Source organism: Cebus imitator, unplaced genomic scaffold, assembly GCF_001604975.1.
Source record: "Cebus imitator isolate Cc_AM_T3 unplaced genomic scaffold, Cebus_imitator-1.0 Scaffold53, whole genome shotgun sequence".
Classification (NCBI taxonomy): Eukaryota; Metazoa; Chordata; class Mammalia; order Primates; family Cebidae; genus Cebus; species Cebus imitator.
The window spans coordinates 5,676,614-5,700,194 of NW_016107368.1; the positions used below are offsets into that span (position 1 = coordinate 5,676,614).

A 23,581-nucleotide genomic window follows, 5' to 3' on the forward strand; every position below is an offset into this window, starting at 1 on the left:
GAGGTATGAATTTTGAAAGCAAAAACATTACGTTATTGTTATTTGAAGATGATATCTGTGTAGAAAATCCAAGGCAATCAACTCAGAAACTGTTATAACTACAATAGCCAAGTAAAGTGGCAAGATCTTTACAAGATCTGGTTAATAATTGAGATGAGAGGATCATTCTGGCTTATCTGGGTAGGCCCAGTGTAACCACAGAGGTCCTTAGGAAACAGGGACTGGAAGACTGGATTCAGCAGTGGATGTGACAATGGAAGCACAGGTTGGAGTGATGCAATGAGGAGCCACTGGCCAAGGAAAGAGGGGGGTACCTAATGTTACCGAAACACTAGGGTTTGTTCTAGGTCCTGCTGCTCACCACGCAGAAAGCCAATCACTGAGACAACGATTATTGTCCAGGAAGAAGGCTTTAATCCAGTGATGCAGCTGAGGAGATGGGAGCTCAGCCTTAAATCCATCTCCCTGACTGACTAAAATGAGGGCTTTACATAGCAGGGAAGAAATGTAGCTATGTGTGGGAAAACAGGAACAAGGAAGTGGTAAGGAAGCAATCATGATGATTGAGGGGTCCTGGTGTCTTATTGTCTGGATGTGATGTCATGATCTGGTGAGTTTCAATTATTTGATACCTTTTTGAGAGGTCATTTCCCGAGGAAGGGTCGATTTCTATGTTTATCCAAAAGAACTGCCTATGGCAGGGGTCCTCAACCTCCTGGCTGTGGACTGGTACCGGTCCGTGGCCTGTTAGGAACTGGGCTGCACAGCAGGAGGTGAGCAGTGGGTGAGTGAGTGAAGCTTCATCTGTATTTACAGCTACTCCCCATCAATCACATCACTGCCTGATCGCCGCCTCCTGTCAGATCAGCAGCGGCTCTGGATTCTCATAGGAGCACAAACCGTACTGGGAACTGTGCACCTGAGGGATCTAGGTCATGCGCTGCTTATGAGAGTCTAATGCCTGATGATCTGTCACTGTCTCCCATCACTCTAGTTGCAGGAAAACAAGCTCAGGTCTCCCACCGATTCTACACATTACGGTCAGTTGTCTAATTATCTCATTGTATATTACAATATAGTAATAACATAAACAAAGTGCACGATAAATGTAATGCACTTGAATCATCCCCAAACCATTGTTCCTACCTCAGGCCATGGAAAAATTGTCTTCCATGGAACTGGTCACTGGTGCTAAAAAAGGCCAGAGACCACTGATCTATGGGACTGTTGGGTCAGTTTCACTGGCAACTGGGCAAGGTTTGAGGAAAGCGATTCTCACGCAGAGCCTCCGGAAGGAAGGCAGCCATGGCACGAGGAAGTGAGGACTTCCGACTCCCATAACTGTAAGGTGAAAGACGTGTGTTGCTTTATGCCACTGTTTGTGGTTACTTGTCACAGCAGCCGTAGGACGTTAGTACGCTGTATAGAAGGTTGCTGTCTAATAGTTTTCCTACAAACAAAGTCACTTAGACAGAAACAATAGAAAGAAAACCTATTTACATTGGTAAGAAACATTAGAGAGTAGCTAGAAATCTACCTAAAAATAAATGTGAAGATCTATCTGAAGAAAATTATAAAGCTTTTCTGAATACTTGAGAAGGTCTGAAATAGATATGGAGACCATGCTTTGTCAGTATCGTCAAGTGGGTAGTTCTATGCAAATTATGCAGATTATTGATTAGAGTCCTACTTTTAAAATGGAAATTTGCTAGGATGATTTTAAAATTTAGAAGAGTAAAACAGCCATGAGATTGAGAGTATGGCCCTCGAAATGTAACAGCTGTTTTTCTCAATGTCTAAATGTACTTGAGTCATCGTAATTTAACAATTGTGATGCTGCCGGAACAAGTGATTAGTGGGGAGGGGAAGGCAAGGTTCGAAGTGAACAGAGCTTGTTTTAGATATGTAGCCCGGGAACACCTTCCGTGGAGGCGACATTTTAGCAGGTGTGATCCGTGAGAGACAGCAACTCTGAGGGGTGGCCTTAACCAACTGAACAACAAGGAACCAGCTTGCTGTGCTTTGGGGAGAGAAAGGGACTCCCCAAACTCCTAGCTGGGGAGAAGTGTGGGGAGGATAGAGAAAATTTGGAAGCATTGATACTGCAGATATAATCTAGTTATTCTGCATTATCTGTCTTTCTGATTTCTTTCTGTGTTCTGGAAAATCTTACCAGACAAGAAACCCAAGCGGCTCTCAGGGGATCGGAGGAACACACTTTATTACGCCGGCGGGCCCAGAAGGGTTCACACCCAGAAGTCTGGACCGTGGCTAAGAAAAGTACACAGTTTTTATAGGTGAAGGGGCAGGGGAAGTAACTCAGTACTTTAGACAATGAGGCAGTTTCTCTTAAGGTTTTCCAGTTAGGAAGCAGTAAGCTGAGGTACAGGGGCAGAAAGAGGCAGTCACTAACAAGAGTAGGGTCGGTTTCAAAAACAGGGATGGCGGCCGGGCGCGGTGGCTCAAGCCTGTAATCCCAGCACTTTGGGAGGCCGAGGCAGGTGGATCATGAGGTCAACAGATCGAGACCATCCTGGTCAACATGGTGAAACCCCGTCTCTACTAAAAATACAAAAAATTAGCTGGGCATGGTGGCGCGTGCCCGTAATCCCAGCTACTCAGGAGGCTGAGGAAGGAGAATTGCCTGAACCCAGGAGGCGGAGGTTGCGGTGAGCCGAGATCGCGCCATTGCACTCCAGCCTGGCTAACAAGAATGAAACTCCGTCTCAAAAAAAAAAAACAAACAAAACAAAAAAACACACAAAAAAACAAAAACAGGGATGGCTGCTGACAACGTGCTGACAAAATCCTGGGCAAAATTTCCACTTCATCTGAAGGCTCAGTTTTACTCACCTACTTGGGGAGACAGCCGTAAGTTACCAGATTATCTAATGATGGCGTATGATTCGAGTCCGGCTGAGCTTCCTATAGAACGTGAAGGTGGCTGCCTTCAGGCCTGGGCCGGAACATAGTGCCGTCCGTGAGACTCTGCCCTGGTCCCTTCCTACCTGGGCAGGGCTTTATATGCCATTCCATCAGCACCTTCCCAGATATAACTGCTGGCCATTTAGCAATATTCTTTTCAATGCTAGTCTGGCCAGAACACAGTGAAATGATATGTTGGGATGGGCGGCCCAGATTATATCAGAGCCACCACTTCACATCGTCACAGCAGATTAGGTACTGCATTCAACAAAGAAACAAAGATGTAGGGTCCAGTGGACAGGCACATTGGGAATGCAGATTCCCCATGCTGTGTCTGTGTGGTTGAGTTCATGAAGACCCTACACGCAGAACTATACCCTGCCTGATTGAACCTATCTTTTTAAGGAGTTTGCATAAGCATTTTCGTGACCTTCCAGCTTTATGTTGTCAATAAGAATGACCTTCTGTAACTTAATTCAGTGCATGGAGAAGGGTTGGTTAGGAGAGTATCCAGGTAGAACCTAATGATGTTAATAATTATTGTAAGTGGTGGTCTCTGCTCATTAATGACTACTCTGCAGACAGGTGCATTTCCACTGTCCCCATGAATGAAGACTATCTCCTCATCTTAAATCCACACCTGGCTTCCCCCACCTCTCCATCACCTCTACCTCCCCAAGTACTGGTGGATCCTACAACACTTCTTACCCTTAGGGTCCACTAGAAATACTGTAATTTTCCAGTTAAATCTGTAACAACAGATACCTGCCATCTTTCAACTTTATTTGAAAAGAAAGGATCAAGGCCAACCAGAAATGAGCCAAAAAATCCAGAACGTGAATATATCTCTTTTGAAGTCATTTTCAGGTTGCTCTGTTGTTTTAGCTTTGTTTGATGTAAGTTCATCTCTTTGATTGAATTGTAATTGGCATGTTCCTCTTAAAAGATGGAGTAGTCCTCTGGCCCCCCGACCACACCACGTGTGCATGCATACACGTGCGTGTGCACGCATACACGTACGTGTGCACCACACAAACACCACACATGCGTACTCACACACACCCCTCCTCCTTTGTCCCGTTCACTTTCCCTTCTTCTCTGTAACCTTGCATTGCCCTTGAGCTCCTGGCCGTGACTGTACTGGGCTTCCCACATATCAGGGCAGTCCAGCTGCTATCTTAGGAGCAACCCGCTGACCCCCCATTCTGGGTGCCCTCCGGTGTGTGAGCGCGGGACTGCTGCTGCCTGCTCTCGACCTGGGCGCAGCAGGACAAGGCCTTCACCTCCCCTCAGCATCGTAACTTCCGTTCTATTCACAGGACAGTGGTTAGCTTGGTTTGGAGATGTCCATGTTTTGTTACTTATCTTCTTTTTATATTTTACGTCTGTGGCTTTGTGCTTAATGATGCGGTAGGTGGGGAGGAGGGACTTTCTGAGCGTGGATTTACATCGTTTTGACCAGCCCAGGTTAGATGTAGTGTTTGGAAAGAGAAGCACGGTTGATCCTCATTTGTATTTGTGAGTTCACGTAATACCTAAAATCTCTTTGTAACCCCCAAATCGATGCTCGTGGTGCTTTTGTGGTCTTTCACAGACACACCCAAGGCAGTAAAATATTGTGTCCCAGCTGGGGTTGAACAAGGCGATGCTCGGCTTCCCGGTTTCTGCTCTCCTACTGTGAACATGTATCCTTTTCTTGGCCTATTTAGTGCCACGTTTCTCGCATATTCGGGCTTTTTGTTGGTGATTTTACTGTTTGTGATGGTCCCGGGGCAGATTGCTGAAATGGTCTGGTGTTCCCAAGTGCAAGAAGGCTGCGACATGCCTCATGGAGAAAATAGTGTGTGTGAGAGAAGCTTCATTCAGGCGTGAGTTATGAGGCTGTTGGCCGTGGGTTCAGTGCGAAGGAATCAACAGCACACGTTGAATATGGTGTCTTTAAACAAAACACACATAAACCAAGGTTATGTACTGGTTGGTTGATGAAAATATGACAAGAGGCTCGCAGGACTTTGACTCTGTGTTTCCCGTAGGAGCAGTGACTCAGTCTTCACGAATTCAGTGTTCCCCGTAGCATGCTAGAAGATAAGGACCGCAGATAACAAGAACCTATTTTATGTAGGTGACAGAAAATTGAAACCTTCTCTTGGAGGAGTTCATAATGGAGCCTCTGGGTAGCCCTCCCTTCAGCCCTCACTGAAGCTTGCTCTTTTGTGACCCGTCTCCTTGGCAGGTTACTTTCTGAATTTTCTGGAACCAGTAAACAATATCACCATTGTCCAAGGCCAGACAGCAATTCTGCACTGCAAGGTGGCGGGAAACCCGCCCCCCAACGTGCGGTGGCTGAAGAACGACGCCCCGGTGGTGCAGGAGCCGCGGCGGATCATCATCCGGAAGACAGAATACGGCTCGCGACTGCGAATCCAAGACCTGGACACCACGGACACTGGCTACTACCAGTGCGTGGCCACCAACGGGATGAAGACCATTACTGCCACCGGCGTCCTGTTTGTGCGGCTGGGTGAGTGGGACAGTGAAGTTGTGTGGGTTAGTAGATAGGAAGGTTCCCAGCCACTGAGCAAGAGGGCTGGTTGCTATTTGAAACTGAACACAGGAGTCAGCACGAGGGGAGAGCATTGAAACCATTCCCTAGGGCCTTCCCCATGTGTCCCAGGGCCCAGCTTGACCTGTTACCATTTACTAGTAATAAAAGAAAATGGGGCTGGTTGTGGTGGCTCATACCTGTAATCCCAGCACTTGGGGAGGCCAAGGTGAGTGGATCACCCGAGGTCAGGAGTTTAAGACCAGCCTGGCCAACATGGCGAAACCTCGTTTCTACTGAAAATACAAAAATTAGCTGGGCGTGGTGGTGGGCACGTAGCTGGTGTAGTCCCAGCTACTCGGGAGGCTGAGGCAGGAGAATCACTTGAACCCAGGAGGTGGAGGTTACAGTGAGCCGAGATCGCGCCATTGTGTTCCAGCCTGGGTGACAAAAGTAAAACTCTGTCTCAAAAACAAACAAAAAACAAAAAAGAAAATAGACGCAAATGGAATCGGGTATAGACCTGGAGCCCAGAAGACAATCCCAGGCGTGCACCGGGAGCCGAGGTGTTTAGCAGGAAGGTCGTGTGTTAGGAGGTCAGGTGTCCCTGGGAGGGCGGCCACGCTGCAGGATGGCCGGGCGGGGCCCGAGGCTGGCTGGCTGGGGTGGGGAGAGAGCTGAGTGCAATGACCATTCTGAATCTCTGTGCTCATCACACGTGGTGAAGGAGTTAAGTGGCAAGAAGGAATATGTCCTCTTCATCCCAGCTGTGAAAATCTCCCAGGCAATGAATGCCCTGGCCTTGCCACCCAAGCCCATGCCATGCAATTACAAGTAGTAAAACAGATTTTGTGTGTAAAGACTAGATGAGAAGAGAGACAGTAAGGACGGCAACAACTCCAAAACCAAAAATAGCCGCAGTGACAAAGCGCCCTTCCCTTGCGTGTGGTTTCCAGCCTCAAGCGGAAATCATGAGCGGAGCCTGAGGCCGGAGGACAGCTGCCCACCAGTGAGCCCACTGGCTTCAGCCTGTTTGCCTCTGGCCTGATCTGAAGAAGGTTGTTTTCCAAATCATGGAGTATGAATAACTTGTCTTTCTGTTTCCTCTTTTTAGGTCCAACGCACAGCCCAAATCATAACTTCCAGTAAGTATCTGCTTTCCCCAAACCACGTTCTGATGCTCTGAGGGTTTTCGTTATGTAAGAATCCGGGCTGTAAATCCTGCCAGCTTATATCTTTGCAGAATTTGGTAGAAGTTGGCTGGGCTTCACACAGGGACGGCCACGTGCTTGTTCAGGGTTGGGAAACATTTGCATTTTCCATGTTCCTTGTACAGAAAAAATGTCATAAAAACAAAAATGATTAATTTCTTTCTGTGATCATGACCTTCTACAGGGCAACTAAGAGGAGTATAAGCATAGAGGCCAGGTTTCCTGGGCACCGGGAAGGATCCTGGCTCATTAAGACACTGAGAAACAGAGACATAATTCACTCTGAAATCCCAGCACCACCAGATGCAGTTAATACATGTGTGTCCCTGAGCCTCGGGCCACCCTGTGATAGTGGATGTGAGTCTCAACCCCACCTTGCAGATGAGGAGATTGAGGCTCACAGCCAGCCTCACGTTCCTTTGTGAGCTGCTGACAGCAGTGGCCTTGAACTCCGGCCTCTGGTTTCCTATCACAGGGTTGTTCCACTGTGGCTGGGCTGTCTTGGGAGAGTCCCCTCTGAACTGCAGACGTTCCCCCATCGTGTACCTGAAGGAGCGCTCATTCCATTGCCTGTGTCTGAGATGAGCAGTGACTATCCAGGCCTCCTGCATTTCCTACTCAGATGTAATTGGAGAGCAGTGCTTCACTTTTCAGATGGTCTGAGCAATAGCATGAACACTATGTGATTGCTAAAGTGTGCAGTGTTGGCTGACTTCTGTTTCCCTGGGCCTTGTACCCATTGTCCGCCCATGATGTGCTACAATGCCATGATGGGAGGCTAGGCAGGGCGGCGACCTGTCTCAGCAGCTTGCTTGCAGAAGGCAGTTTTTTTTTTTTTTTTTTAAATACATGGTCTGGCTCTTTCTCTGAGACTGGAGTGCAGTGGCATGATCACAGCTTACTGCAGCCTTGCACTCCTGGGCTCAAGCCACCCTTCCACTTCAGCCTCCCAAGTAGCTGGGACTTTAGGCGTGTGCCACCACACACCCAAGTAACTTTTTCTTATTTTTTGTAGAGATAGGGTCTCACTATGCTGTCCAGACTGGTCACAGACTCTTGCCTCGAGCAGTCTTCCTGCTTTGCCCTCCAGAATCGCTGGGATTGTAGGTGTGCACCACCACACCTGGCCTTTAAGGGAAGATATGTGGGAAGATTCTGTGCTAAGCAGTAGTGATGGAGCATTTTTCCTTAATAATCCTTCAGACACAGAGTAAGGAAAGAAGAAATTGCATCATGAGTACAATTACGGGGCTTTGGTAAAGACATATAAGTCATTTCAAAAGTTCAATTATTATTTTCTCTTATTTTATATTTATGTATTTTATTTTAGTTATTTTATTTTTTGAGATAGAGTCTCACTCTGTCACCTAGGCTGGACTGCAGTGGTACAATCTCCACTCACTGCAACCTCGGCCTGCCAGGTTCGGGCAATTCTCGTGTCTGAGCCTCCCGAGTAGCTGGAATTACAGGTGCACACCACCACACCTGGCTAATGTTTGTATTTTTAGTAGAGACGGGGTTTCGCCATGTTGGTCAGGCTGGTCTTGAACTCCCGACCTCAAGTGATCCATCCACCTTGGCCTCCCGCCTCCCTTGTCATGAGGGTAAGTCATCTGGGGAGTTTCTAGGCACTCAGCACATATGTAAATTGACCTAAAGAAGTACATCTTAAGATAACAATCAACTTGAAAAAAGATTTAAAAGAATGTAAATTACTCAGTATTACTGAGGCAATGAATAAATACGCTTACCTATACACTGTTGGTGAGAAATTTCTGGAGTGCTATTTGACAATAAACATAAAAATGTTTTAAAAAAGAAATACCTCTTATCACTTTTATGTATGTTTTTACATACATAAAAGTTAACCGTATTCATGGAGATCTTTCCATCTCAGTGTATTTGAAGTTTCCAGATGCTCTCTTTCCCTGTCTCTGGACTCATGTGCAGAGCAGGTGCCTATTCCACAGTGATGGACAATTCCATTAGGAAAGCCTCATCCCGGCCACTTGCACCACCTCATCTCCCTGCCCTGACGCCGAGACCTGTGGCTGGGTTTCTCTAGGAGATATTCTGAAGAGGAAATCCTGCAGGTGCATCCCCTTTTTGTAACTGATACTGCCAAGTGGTCATTCATAGGTTACTTTCCCAACACAACCTCTAAGGACCCATTTCTCCTTATCTTCCATAAGATGACTTCCAAACTTGTTAACTTCCGCCACCCTGAAGGATGACAAAAGAATAAATGACCTGCTTTGTTCTCCATTTCCCTGGTTACTAGTGAGGCTGAGTGTGTGGACATACGTGGCTTGGTGTTCTCCATTTCCCTGGTTACTAGTGAGGCTGAGCGAGTGGACACACATGGCTTCGTGTTCTCCATTTCCCTGGTTACTAGTGAGGCTGAGCGTGTGGACACACGTGGCTTCGTGTTCTCCATTTCCCTGGTTACTAGTGAGGCTGAGCGTGTGGACACACGTGGCTTCGTGTTCTCCATTTCCCTGGTTACTAGTGAGGCTGAGCGTGTGGACACACGTGGCTTCGCACTCACAACTCTTTGTCAAGTGCCAGTTAATATTCTTTGTTCATTTTCCCTTTACATTGTTTCTTAATGAATTTTAATAATTCCTTATGTCTTATTTCTTGGTCATATAGAAATTAAACTTTTACAAATGAATAATTTGTTTTTCATGTTGTGTCTTGTTAAAGAATGTCCTAATTTTCTTGAAAAGTTCTGATGGTATTTTGATTGGAATTACAATGAATTTTTAGGTCAGTTTGGTGAGAATTAATATCTAAATTGAATTTTCTTATCAAGGAATACTTTCCTTTGTGTTTCAAGGTTTTTTTTTTTTTTCTTAACATTTTATCATGAAAAATTTGAAACATACAGAACAGTTGAAGGAATTTTTTAATGGTCACTCATATACTCACCAGCCAGATGCAAGCGTTTACATTTTACTGTGCTGGCTTTATCACTTACCGTTCCATCCGTCCTCCATCTGTTCATCAGTCCACCTTATGTTTTGTTCATTTCATTGAGTTGCAGATACTTGTACATTTACCCTGAAATACTTCAGCATGTATATTATTAATGAGAGTTCAGTGTCTGGGTGTGATTCTTGCTGCTGCTGGTTCTTCAGTTCCAATTTGCATACCAATGAAATGCACACGTCTTAAGTATAGCACTAATAAGGTCCAACAAATGCATAAATCTCTGCAGTCCAAACACCCTATCCAGGTACAGGTCATCTGTCACACCTGCAGGTTCAGCCGTTCAACTTCCTGGTCACCTCCCTTCTACCTCAGGCACCCATGTTCTGATTTGTTAAATAATGGACTAGTTTTTCCTGTTATTAAACATCACAGAAATGACACCCTTCAGCATATAGCCACTTAAGCCTGGTGTCCTTTTAGCACAATGCTTTTGAGATTCATCTGTGTTGTACACATATCAGTAGGCTGCTGCTGTTTATTGCTGAATGATATTTGACTATATGAACATACTAGTTGGTTTATCCATTCTCCTGTTGGTGGACACCTAAGCAGATTCCAGGCTTAACTAGTATGACTAAAGCTCCTTGTATAGGAATACCCTATGCAAGCTTTTTTATGGACATGTATTTTTGTTTCTGTTAGTGTTACCTAGGTGTGCAATTGCTGGAATATAGGGCGTGTGTGTGTTTAATTTTATGAGGCATTCCTGGGCCTTTTCCTAAACTCTTTTTACCTCCATTCACAGTGTAGGAGACTTGTGATCCCTCCACGTTTCCCAACATTGGTGTGGTCAGCCTTTTTAAGTGTAGTTATTCTGGTGTATGTAGTGATTCAAGTAATCTTTTATATCATTCCAGCCTCCTGGAAAAGTAATTTTTACTAATCATTTTAAACTTTTCAAATTTAAAGCTACAAAGTTTCCCCTGGATACCATCTCCCCCCTTCCACCATGCATGTAGGCTTTTGCTGGTTGATACTGTTTTCTAATTTTTGTTGCACTGTTATTAGTGAATACGGGCTGTTTATATTTTTACTCTCGATAATGTATTGAGATTTTTCTTTGTGACCAGTTTGATACGGTCAGTTTTTGTGAATCTTGCCTGTTGTTTCAAAAATAAGTTTGCTTTGATTGTGGCTGCACATTTCTTGACTTAAAAAGTATCTATTTTTTTGTCCACATGGGTACCAGATATCTGAAGATTTGTGAAAGTCACCCACACCCATTGTGGATTTGCCAGTTTCTATTAGTTCTCTGTTTTTAATATGTTGTGTGTGTGTCCTTAAATGCATACAGGTTTAAGGTTATATAGGTTTTTGTGAGTTTTTTTTTATAGGCCTTTTTAATGCTTTTTGCCTTGAATTCAGTTTTGCCTAACAATAGTAGAGTTACACATGCTTTTTAAATTTGCATTTGCCAGGAACCTTTTTTATGATTCCTGTCCCACTCTTGATTTTTCACCTTTTTGTGTTCTGTTTTATGTAGGACTCTTGTAAATGATGTAAAACTAGACTTTTTTGGGAGGTTGATGTGGAGGCCTTTCCAGTCTGAAAGTCCATGTTAATACATGTAGGTTAAGTTCATTTTAACTAATATACAGTATTCCATTCTGTGAGTCAGTGCCACTGTATTCATGCATTGACTGCTGAGTGAAGGTTAGTTCTTTTTGCTGATAGAGACCCTCTTACAGTGACTGTTCATCCCATGTCTCTTTTTCCCTGTGGGCGAGAGTCCTCCAGGAACAGAGCTCAGGAAGCGGGATTACAGGTGTGCCTCTCCACCTTTCCCAGGAATGGCCAGATTGCCCTCTATGATGGCCAAATCATTCATAGCCTCACCTGCAACACATGAGTTATTTCCCTATGTTTTCTAGCACATGGTACTATCAGAACTTAAAATGCTGCCAGCATCTTAGGTGTCATGTAGTAATTTTACATTACATTTTACTGGCAAATAGTGAGGTTGAACATCATTTTGTCGGTTTAAAAGCCATTGCATTGTCTATGTGTATACAGCCTATCCTCATTATTTGCATATTCCATATTTGCAAATTTGCTTATTCACTAAACTTCATGCCCTCACAATCAACACTCATAGTGTTTTCACGGTCATTCCAGGACATACACAGAGTAGAGAAAATCCTGAGCTCCCTGACACGTTTCCAGCTGAGGGCGAACAAACAACACTGCCTTCTTGTTCTAGTTCTCATATCCTCTCTGTCTACGTAGTGTCACGTTTTTATCACTTTCCTGCTTTCTGATGGTGATTCTGCTGTTGTAAATGGCTCCCAGGCATAGTGCGGAAGTCCTCTCTTAATGTCCCAAGTGCAGGGAGCTGTGATGTGCCTTACACGTATGTTACAGTCTGTGTGTTTTCCACCAATCAATAATATACATGAAATAAGATGCCTTTAACCAAAAACGTACGTAAAACAAGGTATGTATTGATTGGTTGAAGCAAACATTGTAACCAGAGGCTCTCAGAAAACTAACTATATTTTCCCTGGGAACAGTGGCTCAATATTCACTAATTTAGTGTTTGTCATGACATTATGGAAAATAACGATGACAGACAACTAAAATAGAGTGGCTTTGCCCATGTTTCTGTTAGAATATGTGTTTTTCTTGCTTTATAAGAGTTTCAAAATAATTTCTAGATACATGCCTTTACATAGTTATTACTCCACGTAGACTTTATTTTTTTGCTGGCATAAGCTATTACCTGTTCTACTGTGACATTTTTCTTTACAGATGGCCTAGAGTCTTGGCATCATCTAATGAATGACCTCATCTGTAATTATTAAATTTAATGTTACCCCTGTCCTATGTGAAATTTCTATAGATGTGGGTCTGCTTATAGGCTGTCTTGTCTCTGTAGCTTCTGTTCCTGGACCAATCCCACAGTGTTCTAATAGTACAGCTTTGTAGCATATCTTGTCATATGTAGGGAAAGATGCCCCCCTTTACTGCTATGGACTGAATTGTGTCCCCCCAAAATTCATGTGGTGACAGGGCCTATACTGGAGACAGGGCTTTTAAAAAGGTGATTAAGGTTAAATAAGCTCCTAAGGGTGAAGCCCTGGTCCGGGAGGACTGGTGTCTTTATACAAGAGGAAGAGACACAGAGATCTCAGGTGCCATCTGGAAGGCAGGAGGAGAAAAAAAACCCCACCAGGAGCCTAATTGGCTGACACCTTGATCTTGGACTTCCAGCCCCCAAAAGTGTGTGAAAATACATTTCTGTTGTTTAAGCCACGCTGTCTATGGTGCTAGGTGACAGCCTGACCCCCGTTATTACCATGCCGTTTTTACAAGTTATCTTTACTGCTATTCGCCTTTTACTCTTCCTTGTGAATTTTATGTCTTTGTATGGAGTTGAATAGAAGTTTGTTTGATTAGGAAAGAACTGACAACCGCTGTTTCTACTTTGTAGTTTAATATTTAAGTTTTCCATGCCCCCCCTTTTATTTTTTATTTTTTAGAGATGAGGTCTCACTCTGTCACCCAGGCTGGAGTGCTGTGGCATGATCTTGGCTCACTGCAACCTCCACCTCCCAGGTTCAAGCAATTTTCTGCCTCAGCCTCCTGAGTAGCGGGGATCATAGGCTCCTGCCACCACACCCAGCTAATTTTTGTATTTTTATTAGAGACCAGGTTTCACCATGTGGGTCAGCCTGATCTCAAACTCCTGATCTCAGGTGATCTACATGCCTCGGCCTCCCAAAGTGCTGGGGTTACAGATATGAGCCACCACGCCCGGCCTCTGTGCCCTTTGCATATACAGTTGTGTAATTTTTTTCCATGATGACCCGGCACGCCTTTCTCAACTATGTTTCCAGGTGGTTCATTGATTCTGCTAATGCTACTGATATCTTTCTGTCCCAAATTTTCTTTTCTTTTCTTTTTTTTTTTTTTTGAGACAGAGTCTCGCTCTGTCACCAGGTGCCAGGCTGGAGTGCAGTGGCCCCATCTGGGCTCACCGCAGCCTCCACCTCCTGGGTTCAAGCAATTCTCCTGCCTCAGCCTCCCGCCAAATTTTCTTTTTAAATTGTGTGCTGGTGGTGGTAGAGAAAGGCATTACATTTTAGGTATAAATCTTATACCCACAACTTTGTTGAAATTTTTCATTTCATTAGCTTTTCCTGCAGTATCTTTTGGATTTTTTCATATGGGAGAATTAAAGTTTTCCACAAATAATAAGAGTTATGGTTTTCATTTTTCTATTCCCACCTTTATATATTCAATAAAAATTGTCTATATTCCAGTGTACAACCCTATGTTTTGATGTATGTATACTCTGTGGAGTGGCTAAATCAAGTTAATGGGCGTATGCCTCACTTGACACACTCATCATTTTCTTGTAGTGAGAACACTCAATGTCCACTCTCTTTAGCAATTTTCAAATATATAACACATTATTATTCTCTATAGGCATCATGTTGTAAAACTGATCTCTTGGCTTTAGTCCTCTTTCTGACGTTTTGTATCCTTTGACCAACACTTCCCTACTTCTGCAGTCCCAGGCTCTGGCAACCACCACTGTGCTTTCTGGCAGAGAGCTTTTCCACATCAGGACATTTTTTTTTTTTTTTTTTTTTTTTTTAATCTCACTCTGTCGCCAAGCTGGAGTTTAGTGGCACAATCTTGGCTCACTACAACCTCCACCTCCTAGGTTCAAGCGATTCTCCTGCCTCAGCCTCCCAAGTAGCTTGTATTACAGGCACCTGCCACTACACCCAGCAATAGGGACAGGGTTTCACCATATTGGCCAGGGTGGTCTTGAACTGCCGACCTCATGATCTGCCCTCTTTGGCCTCCTAAAGTGCTGGGATTACAGTCATGAGCCACTGCGCCCAGCCGAGGACATTCTTTGACCTTACAGTGTGTGGTAACAGCCCACTGGCCCTCATCTTTCTGCGGCCATGAGTTTCTTTTCCCATTGACTGTGACTGTGTTTCAGTAGCCTGAGTCTTCCCCTGCACCTCCATAATGATGTGCTTGCGGTATCTCTGGACCGTAACCAAACGAAGGCAGAAAGAGAGAATCAGTGAGCTTAAAACAATAATCCACAGGGTCTCTGATTCTTTTACTAGATGACCAGTTTATCCTATCAGTGACACCTCTTTTGGGACACTTCCATAGAAAATGCACAACAGTTTACGTTCTTTCATTGTTGGTCAAGAGGTGTGACCTGTCTGTATAAATGGAGAGTTGAACATCGAACAGTGGTGTCTCCTTGGCTTAGCCCTGCGTGCAGCATGACAGCAGGACGTGCTGCCATTGAGTCTTAGCCATGAACTCTGATGCTTGCTAACTCAGGCCTTCCACTCATGGCTCTTCCTTGGGTGCTGATCTGGCCCATACACATGCGTGGGTGTGCGGGACTAAAGTTTGTGCAAGTTGAGGGAGGTGGCAGTGGATATCCTCGAAGGTTAAGGGATTTTCCACCATAAGACATTGCTTTCCCTTCTATCCCTGTTAAGAGGAGGGCGTGTATATGGAGAACAAAGCTGGAAAAAAAGGCGGCGTCTCCACAGATGGACTTCCAGGGCCAGGGTTCTATCCAAGCTGACTCAGCAGAGGTGTTGGTCATGCTTGGGGATTAATGCTAGGCTGCCTGTCTGATATTCATATGTGGGTTTTGTTTTTCCTGCTCTGCTGAAAAGTGATACATTTTGATGAATTTTAGGCCCATACACAGGTCCTGGTTTGAGGGGGACGGAGGTGGTAGGGTAGGGGGTGCCCCCTTTTTGAAGCCAGAGCACCAGAGCCCTTGGCTGGCCTGTGTTGCTGTCCTGGACCCACCCCATGCCCTGCAGGTATGTGCATGCATATTGTGCTTCACACACACACACACACACACACACACACACACACATACACAGCTCAAGGAAAGTGTGCTGCTCTTTTGAATAATTAAAAGTTACATTAATTATTGGCCTCTGGGAAATCATCTTCCTGGGGCCATGGCCCTCTTACTTTCTTATGGTAACAAGCATCAGTTAATTCCAAGGCTTCACCCATTCTCCATCCAGATGCTTGTGACCTGGGACTCCTCATTTCCAAGTCTGACTTCTCTCCCCAGTTTCAGCCCCACATGTTCACCCACATAATGAGCCTCTCCAAGCGGATGATTTGAAGGCAACTCTCACTGAGTGCGTCTACATGAATTCAGCCAGCTGCCAGCCCAAACTCCCTCCATTGCTATTTTGTGGGAATTTTCATAAGTCTAGTTCAGAGTTTATCCTAATTACAGGAAAACAGTAAGGTGCCAAATAAGAAGCCAATAATTAAAAATGACTTCAGCAGAAACTAAGCCAGGCTAGGCACGGTGGTTCACCCCTGTAATCCCAGCACTTCGGGAAGCCAAGGCAGGCAGATCACTTGAGGTCAAAAGATGGAGACCAGCCTGGCCAACTTGGTGAAACCCCCTCTCTACTGAAAATACAAAAATTAGCCGGGTGTGGTGCCATGTGCCTGTAATCCCAGCTACTAGGGAGGCTGATGCGGGAGAATTGCTTCAACTTGGGAGGTGGAAGTTTCAATGAGCCGAGATCACACCATTGCACTCTAGCCTGGGCGACAGTGAGACTCCATGAAAAAAAAGGAAGAGAGGGAGGAAGGGATGGAGGGAGCGAGAAAGGGAGGGAGGGAGGAAGGAAGGAAGGAGGGAAAGAGGGAAGGAGGGAAGGAGGGAAGAAAGGAAGGAGGGAGGGAGGGAGAAAGGGAGGAAGGAAGGAAGGAGGGAGGGAGGGAGGGAGGAAGGGAGGAAGGGAGGAAGGAAGGAGGGAAGGAAGGAAGGATTCTTCCTCCAGTGAGGATGGATGGTAAGGAAGATGTGGCAAAAACTTCCACTTGATTCACCTGAACACGCCCAACACCAGTGTTTGATGTCATAAAATCCGAGTCAGCAGAACTTCAGAAATGGTGGCTTTTGCCATGGCCACCTCCAAGGCCAGGATGACATAAGGCAGCCAGAGGCAGAGAAGACAGTCGCTCCGGGTGGAAGGAAGGAAGTTCTATTTTCTAGAAAATACAACTTTCCAGGAAGGAAGGAAGGAAGACAGGGAGGGAGGGAGGGAGGGAGGGTGTGTCTGTTTTCTAGGAAATACAGCTTTCCCTGAATCCCATAGTATAGAACCAGAATAAAAGCTAGAAACTGAATTCATTTTAAGGTTATGTGATACAAGCAGTAGGTGACTAAACAGATAATCATCAGTAAGGTAATTAGGGAATATATACACACATCTAAATGCAGACTCCAGGCTGGGCGAGGTGGCTCATGCCTGTGATCCCAGCACTTCGGGCGGCCAAGGCAGGTGGATCAGCTGAGGTCGGGAGTTCAAGACCAGCCTGGCCAACATGGTGAAATCCCGTCTCTACCAAAAATACAAAAATTAACTGAGTGTGGTGGCAGGCACCTATAATCTCTGCTGCTTGGGAGACTGAGGCAGGAGAATTGCTTGAACCCAGGAGGTGGAAGTTGCAGTGAGCCAAGAGCACGCCATTGTACTCCAAACTGAGCAACAAGTGAAACTCCATCTCAAAAAAATATAAATAATAAATAATAAATTAGATCATATGGCAACACAGGATATTTGTATTTCAGCAATAATGAAAATGTGCACACTCTGATGTGCACTCGCACATGTAATGTCGCTTTAAGTCATTTCGTTTCCACCTGAGCCCATGGATTCCTGGGGCTGGCTCTTATGCCATATTATGCACAGTGAGAGCCTTTTACCGACTGACTTAAGGGTTTTCCAAGGAAATAGCAACCTTCCAAGGGGGAACGTGTTTGTCTTACCTGGGAGGGACCAGCCGTCTGAACAGTGTAGGAGAGAATAGCATTTACTTCCCAGGAACTGGCACCCTCAGGGCTGCTGCCTTCTCTGCCTCTGGCCGCCTTATGTGATCCTGGCTTTAGAGGTGGCCGTGGCAAAAGCCAGTATTTCCAAGGTTCTGCTGACTCGGGTTTTTATAACATCAAACATTGGTGTTGGGCGTGTTCAGGTGAATCAAGTGGACGTTTTGCCACATCTAATATGTTATCAGTATAGTCAGATATTCAGAGTATTTCATTTTGGAAGCAGAGAGTAATAAATATACAGCATCTCTTTCTCAAGGAAATCATTCCGTTAACAAATTTCGGCTGGGCACGGTGGCTCACGCCTGTAATCCCAGCACTTTGAGAGGCCAAGGCAGGTGGATCACTTGAGGTCAGGAGTTCAAGACCAGCCAGGCCAACATGGTGAAACCTCATCTCTACTAAAAATAAAAAATTAGCCGGGCATGGTGATGCATGCCTGTAATCCCAGTTACTTGGAAGGCTGAGGCATTACGATCGCTTGAACCTGGGAGGTAGAGGTTGCAGTGAGCCAAGATTGTGCCACTGCACTCCAGCCTGGGAAAGACTCTGTATCTCAGGAAAAAAAAAAAAAAGAAAAATATGTTAAGGACATCACAAGAGTGTGATTATGGGTGTGAGCCACCACACCTGGCCTTTATCATATATTTCTGATGTTGCCGTTAGATATTTGTATCATTGTTTTAAATCTTTTTGTCTCTTCGCTTCAGTTTGGAAATCTCCGATTCATCTGTCTTAAAGTCCGTAGGTTTTTTCTTCTGCTGTATCTAATCTGTGAATACAGTCATGCCTCATGTAACAATGGAGATAGGTTATGAGAAATGCATTAGCGATTTTCTCATTGTAGGGACATCATAGTGTGCACTTACATAAACCCAGATGATTTTGCCTGCTGCACACCTGGGCTATGTGGTACAACCTGCTGCTCCTAGGCGACAAACTTGTACAGCATATGACTATACTGAATACTGTAGACAAGGGTAACATAATGGTAGTGTTTGTGTATCTAAACACAGTAAAGGTACAGTCAAAATATGGTATAAAAATTAAGAAATGGTACACCTATATAGGACACTTACCACAAATGGAGCTTGCAGGACTGGAAGTTGCTCTGGGTGAGTCAGTGAGTGAGCTGGGAGTGAATGTGAAGGCCTAGGGCATGACTGCACACTGCCGTGGACTGTGTAAACACTGTACATTTGGGCTACAGTGAGTTTATTAAAAATTGAGTTTGGCTGGGCGTAGTGGCTCAAGCCTGTCATCCCTACACTTTGGGAGTTCAAGGCGGGTGGATCACTTGAGGTCAGGAGACCAGTCTGGCCAATGTGGTGAAATACCATCTCTGCTAAAAATACAAAAATTAGTCAGGTGTGGTGGCACCAATCCCAGCTACTCAGGAGGCCAAGGCAGAAGAATTGCTTGAACCCAGGAGGCGGAGGTTGCAGTGAGCCCAGATCACGCCACTGCACTCCCAGCCTGGGTGATAGAGTGAGACTCCATCTCAACAACAGCAACAACAAATTGAGTAATTGCACTACAGTGTTATGACAGCTCTGACGTCACTAGGCGATGGGAATTTTTCAGCTCCATTATAATCTTAGGGGGCCGCCATTGTGTATGTGGTCTGTTGTTAATCAAAAACATCGTTATGTGGTGCACGGCTGTGCCATCCAATGAATCTTTTATTGTAGACTCTGATGTTTCAGTTCTAGGTTTCCCATTTAGTTCTTCTTTTACAGTTTCCATCCTTCCCGAAATACCTCACATCTTCATTACACCTTCTTCTGTTCTGTGTTTCCCACATTTATTACTTTAAAGCCCCGTGATACGATTTGGCTGTGTCCACACCAAAATCTCAACTGGAATTGTATTGCCCAGAATTTTTCCCACGTGTTGCAGGAGGGACCCGGGGGAGGTAATTGAGTCGGTCTTTCCTGTACTAGTCTCATGATAGTGCATAAGTCTCACGAGATCTGATGGGTTTATCAGGGTTTCTGCTTTTGCTTCTTCCCCATTTTCCTCTTGCCGCTGCCATGTAAGAAGTGCCTTTCGCCTCCCACCATGATTCTGAGGCCTCCCCAGCCATGTGGAACTGTTAAGTTCTATTAAACCTCTTTTTCTTCCCAGTCTCACGTGTGTCTTTATCAGCAGTGTGAAAACAGCCGAATGCACCCTGCTCTGCTGATTTTAACATCTGGATTATCTTTAGGTTTGCTTCTGTTGAACACAGGTTATATTTTCCTGTTTCTTTGCATGTCTGGTAATTTTATTGTATAAAGGACACCATGGTTTGTACTCCAGGTTTTGCACTCAGAGTGAAGAGTGTTGAGTTTTGACATAGCCACACATTAGATGGCCATCAGAGCACCTAATGCTTAGGGAGCTTTTGCTTTGTGAATGTGGCTGGCTTGCTCTGTCTCCTGGTGAGCCACAGACTGAGCTTCCTCTGCTTCACCCAGGCAGGCAGCCCGTTTATGACAGTCAGCCTCTCTCATAGTAAGATAAATTATGATAAGAATAGATTACCACTTTGTAACAAAACAGTTGTTTGGGGAAAAATGTTGATATGTAGCTAATTTGAATTTTGACTTGGATTCCTTTTCAACCTCAAAAAGCCTTAGTTTCCTTTAAAGCTCTTTCATTATTAATACCCATGCAATTTTATTCTCAGCATGTATCATCTAGGGGAAGGCGTGGATCCACTCCTCCATCTTCCCAGCCTTGGCGGAGGAGCACCTCCCATCACAGTCTGCTGGCCGCTGCCTCTGTTTCCCCCCATCTCCTACCTCTCTCCCCAGGGTTGTCATTATTTAGCGCCCTCTGTCCTCCTTGAGTCACTTCTTGGTGTAGAAGTTTCTTCTTCCTCCCTGTCTCATGAGGCCTTGGAGCAGTGCCTGGCAGCATGAGGGGCAGGGGTTTCCACACTGCATTTCTGAAATGTGGATGCTCCGCCAGCGAGTGAGCGTGTCTACTGCACTTACGTTGCTGAAGGAATTTTATAGCTGCCAAATTCTGTCTCAGCCCTTTCCTTGCTTTCCCAGGGATCCACTTAACAGACTTTCTCCAGCTCTGTTCCTCTTCCAAGGTCCCAAAATGTGCCAGATAAAGATAAAATATAATTGTTTGAAAATAGAAAGCAACTCCCACTTGTTTTCTCAAAGAGTTCAAAAGCAAGGATGGCGTTTTCCAAGTACTTCTCTCTGGCTTTTTGGACATTGTTCAGATTGAAAGCCTGCTTTGGTGAGGGAGCTGTGGGCTGAGTGTGATGGCAGGAGCCCCCCTCAGCACACCCTTGCCATCTTCCTTACACCCCCTTGCCCTCTCTGTCCTGTAGCCAGGGAGAACCCTGCAACAGGGGGAGCAGTCTTCTCTTCCTTGGCTCTTGCAAGGTAGGAAAGAAATTGCTCACACCTGTGGGGTCACCCCAAGGGGCAGAGCCGAATCTCACAGCTTAGGCATAGCTGACATTAATTTGATCAGGCATGTCTTCATGAGTTTTCTGGCAGAGTGGACAAGCACCCTGAGCCACCCCCAGACAGGGACATGTCCAGCACATACCCAGGCAGAGGTGACTTCCGTTTACGTTGATACTGTCTAATGCCAGTGTCTAGTCAGCAGTTAACTCCAGCTCCAAAAGAGTGGAAGCGGGGCGGGCAGGTTCGCATTCACCCATGTGTTGCCTATGTAAACTACCATGAGGGAACCCTTAACCCAAGGAAACAATGGCTGGTGAGCTGAAGTTAACACAAAAATCTTCTTTGAATTATTAGTGGTTTCAGGTTCTTTTCTTTGAGAAAAGGGTTTTCTGCAGAAGCTTGAAAAGATCTCCACTATTGCAAGTGTTCAGTCTCTGCCTTAGCAAAGAGTTCAGATAAGGATTTTAAATCCATTTGGTTAAATTGAACACATTCTTTCTCTCTCTCTCTCTCTCGTCTCTTTCTCTCTTTCCTTTCTTTCTTTCTCAGGGTCTTCCTCTGTCACCCAGGCTGGAGTCTAGTAGTTTGATCTCAGCTCACTGCAGCCTCTGCCTCCCAGTTAAAGTGGTCCTCCCGCTTCAGCCTCCTGAGTAGCCAAGACTACAGGCACGTGCCATGATGCCCAGCTAATTTTTGTAGAGATGGGTTTCACCATGTTGCCCAGGCTGGTCTTGAACTCCTAGGCTCGAGTGGTTCACCAGCCTTGGCCTCCCAAAGTCCTGGGATCACAGGCATGAGCCACTGCACCTGACCTTAAATTGAGCAGAATTCAGATTTCATTTGGGGATGGTCTACTCTAAATGGTTGTAGGGTGGAAAGCCAACTGCTCTCAGGCTGATGGGGTAGGCTCCAGATTTGCTGGAAAACAAGCTACTGAACTACAGGCCTGAGGTACTCATGCGAGGCTTGTCCTGGCATCTGCAGCCCCTTCTGCCAGCAGTGGCAGTCCCCAGATGTGTCTGCTGTGGCTGATTGATGTCACTGGACCTTTGGAGGGTCCTGAGCACCACTTTAAAATCCTCCAGGATACTTATCATGATGGCTTTCGTTGTCTGAAGCCAGACCAACAGGTTCTGCTGAAAATAATTTAGCACAAACTCCAACCTGGGGACCTGGGAGAGGATTTCGTCCCCTTCCCATGCATGCAGGCTGTCCCTGTGGGGACCGGGAGAGCAGGAGGGAGAACAGCCTGCCTGTGTCTCTCCCCTTTCTGACGACCTGTGCCTGTGACGTGCGGTCTGTGATGTCTGTGCATCGGTGGCCAGGTCATACTTCTGTGTATAGTAGGCATGCAAATACGTCATTCTGTGAGTTCTTTGAGGGTTGGACTTCTTGGAGTCCCTTCCATCACCTTTAAACATAGTAGAGAATACATTTGTGTATTGCTTTTCTCTTTTTCAAAGCGTTGTGCTGTTTACCTCTGCATTGTCATCATTATCGTGAAAGCCTTGTGTGCAAATAAGGGAAGTTTGCAGGGGCATTGCCGTCATGTCTACGATGCATTGAGTAGTTCAAGGATAGACTGGACAAGGAAAATGTGGCACATATACACCATGGAATACTATGCAGCCATAAAAAATGATGAGTTCATGTCCTTTGTAGGGACAGGGATGAACCTGGAAACCGGCATTCTCCGCAAACTGACACAAGAACAGATAATCAAACAGCGCGTGTTCTCATCGTAGGCGGGTGTTGAACAATGAGAACACATGGACACAGGGAAGGGAGCATCACACACTGGGGTCTGTTGAGGGGGGGCTAGGAGAGGAACAGCAGGGGGTGGGGCGGTGGGGGAGGGATAAAATGGGGAGAAATGCCAAATATAGGTGATGGGGGGGGGGGTGGAGACAGCAAACCACCTTGCCATGTAAGTACCTATGCAACAATCCTGCATGATCTGCACAGGTACCCCAGAACCTAAAGTACAAAAAAAAATAATTCAAAGGTAAGGTGAAACATGTGCCTGATGTGGTGAGTGTGTGCTCGTATACGCAGACATGTACCCATCCCTGCGCACCCTTCACCTCACGAGCCATCCTCAGCCTTCATCAGTCCTCCCCTCCTCTTTCCATACTCCCTTAAAGATGATGAATTAAAAAAAAAATTAACAGGCATTTTTTAGAACAGTTTTAGGTTTCCAGAAAAATTGAACAGAAAATCCAGAGTCTTCCTGCCTTCCTCATAGTTTCCCTTATTTTAACGTCTTGCATTAGAGTGACACATTTATTACCATTGAGCCAGTATTGATACATCATTATTATCTAAAATCAGTAGTTTACATTAGGGCTTGTTCTTTGTGTTTTACCTTGTATGGTTTTTGCCCAATGTGTAGCGATGTGTGCTGACCATTACAGCATCATACGGAATAGTTCCACTGCCTTAAAACCCCAGCGCACCTCTTGAAATCCATCCCTCATAACCCCTGGCATCCACCGATCTTTCTCCATAATCAGTCTCTGTAGTTTTGCTGTCTCCATGGTTTTGCCTTTTCTAGAATGTCATGTGGTTGGAATCATGTAGTAATGCCTTTTCAGATTGGCTCATTTCACCTAGTAATATGCATTTAAGT

General features: G+C 45.3%; 1 protein-coding gene across 5 annotated transcripts in view; it reads left to right on the forward strand.

Moving 5' to 3' along the window:
• Positions 1 to 23,581, forward strand: part of ROR2 (receptor tyrosine kinase like orphan receptor 2) — a 225,836-nt gene that overhangs the window by 187,221 nt on the left and 15,034 nt on the right. For all 5 annotated transcript variants that reach the window (XR_005200261.1, XM_017528433.2, XM_037738442.1 and 2 more), the window contains exons 3-4: positions 5,159 to 5,446; positions 6,582 to 6,612. Coding sequence is in view for 4 of the 5 variants with exons in the window: in XM_017528433.2 (XP_017383922.1) it covers positions 5,159 to 5,446; positions 6,582 to 6,612 (319 nt within the window). In the remaining variant the exon portion in view is untranslated. The remainder of the gene's footprint in view (positions 1 to 5,158; positions 5,447 to 6,581; positions 6,613 to 23,581) is intronic.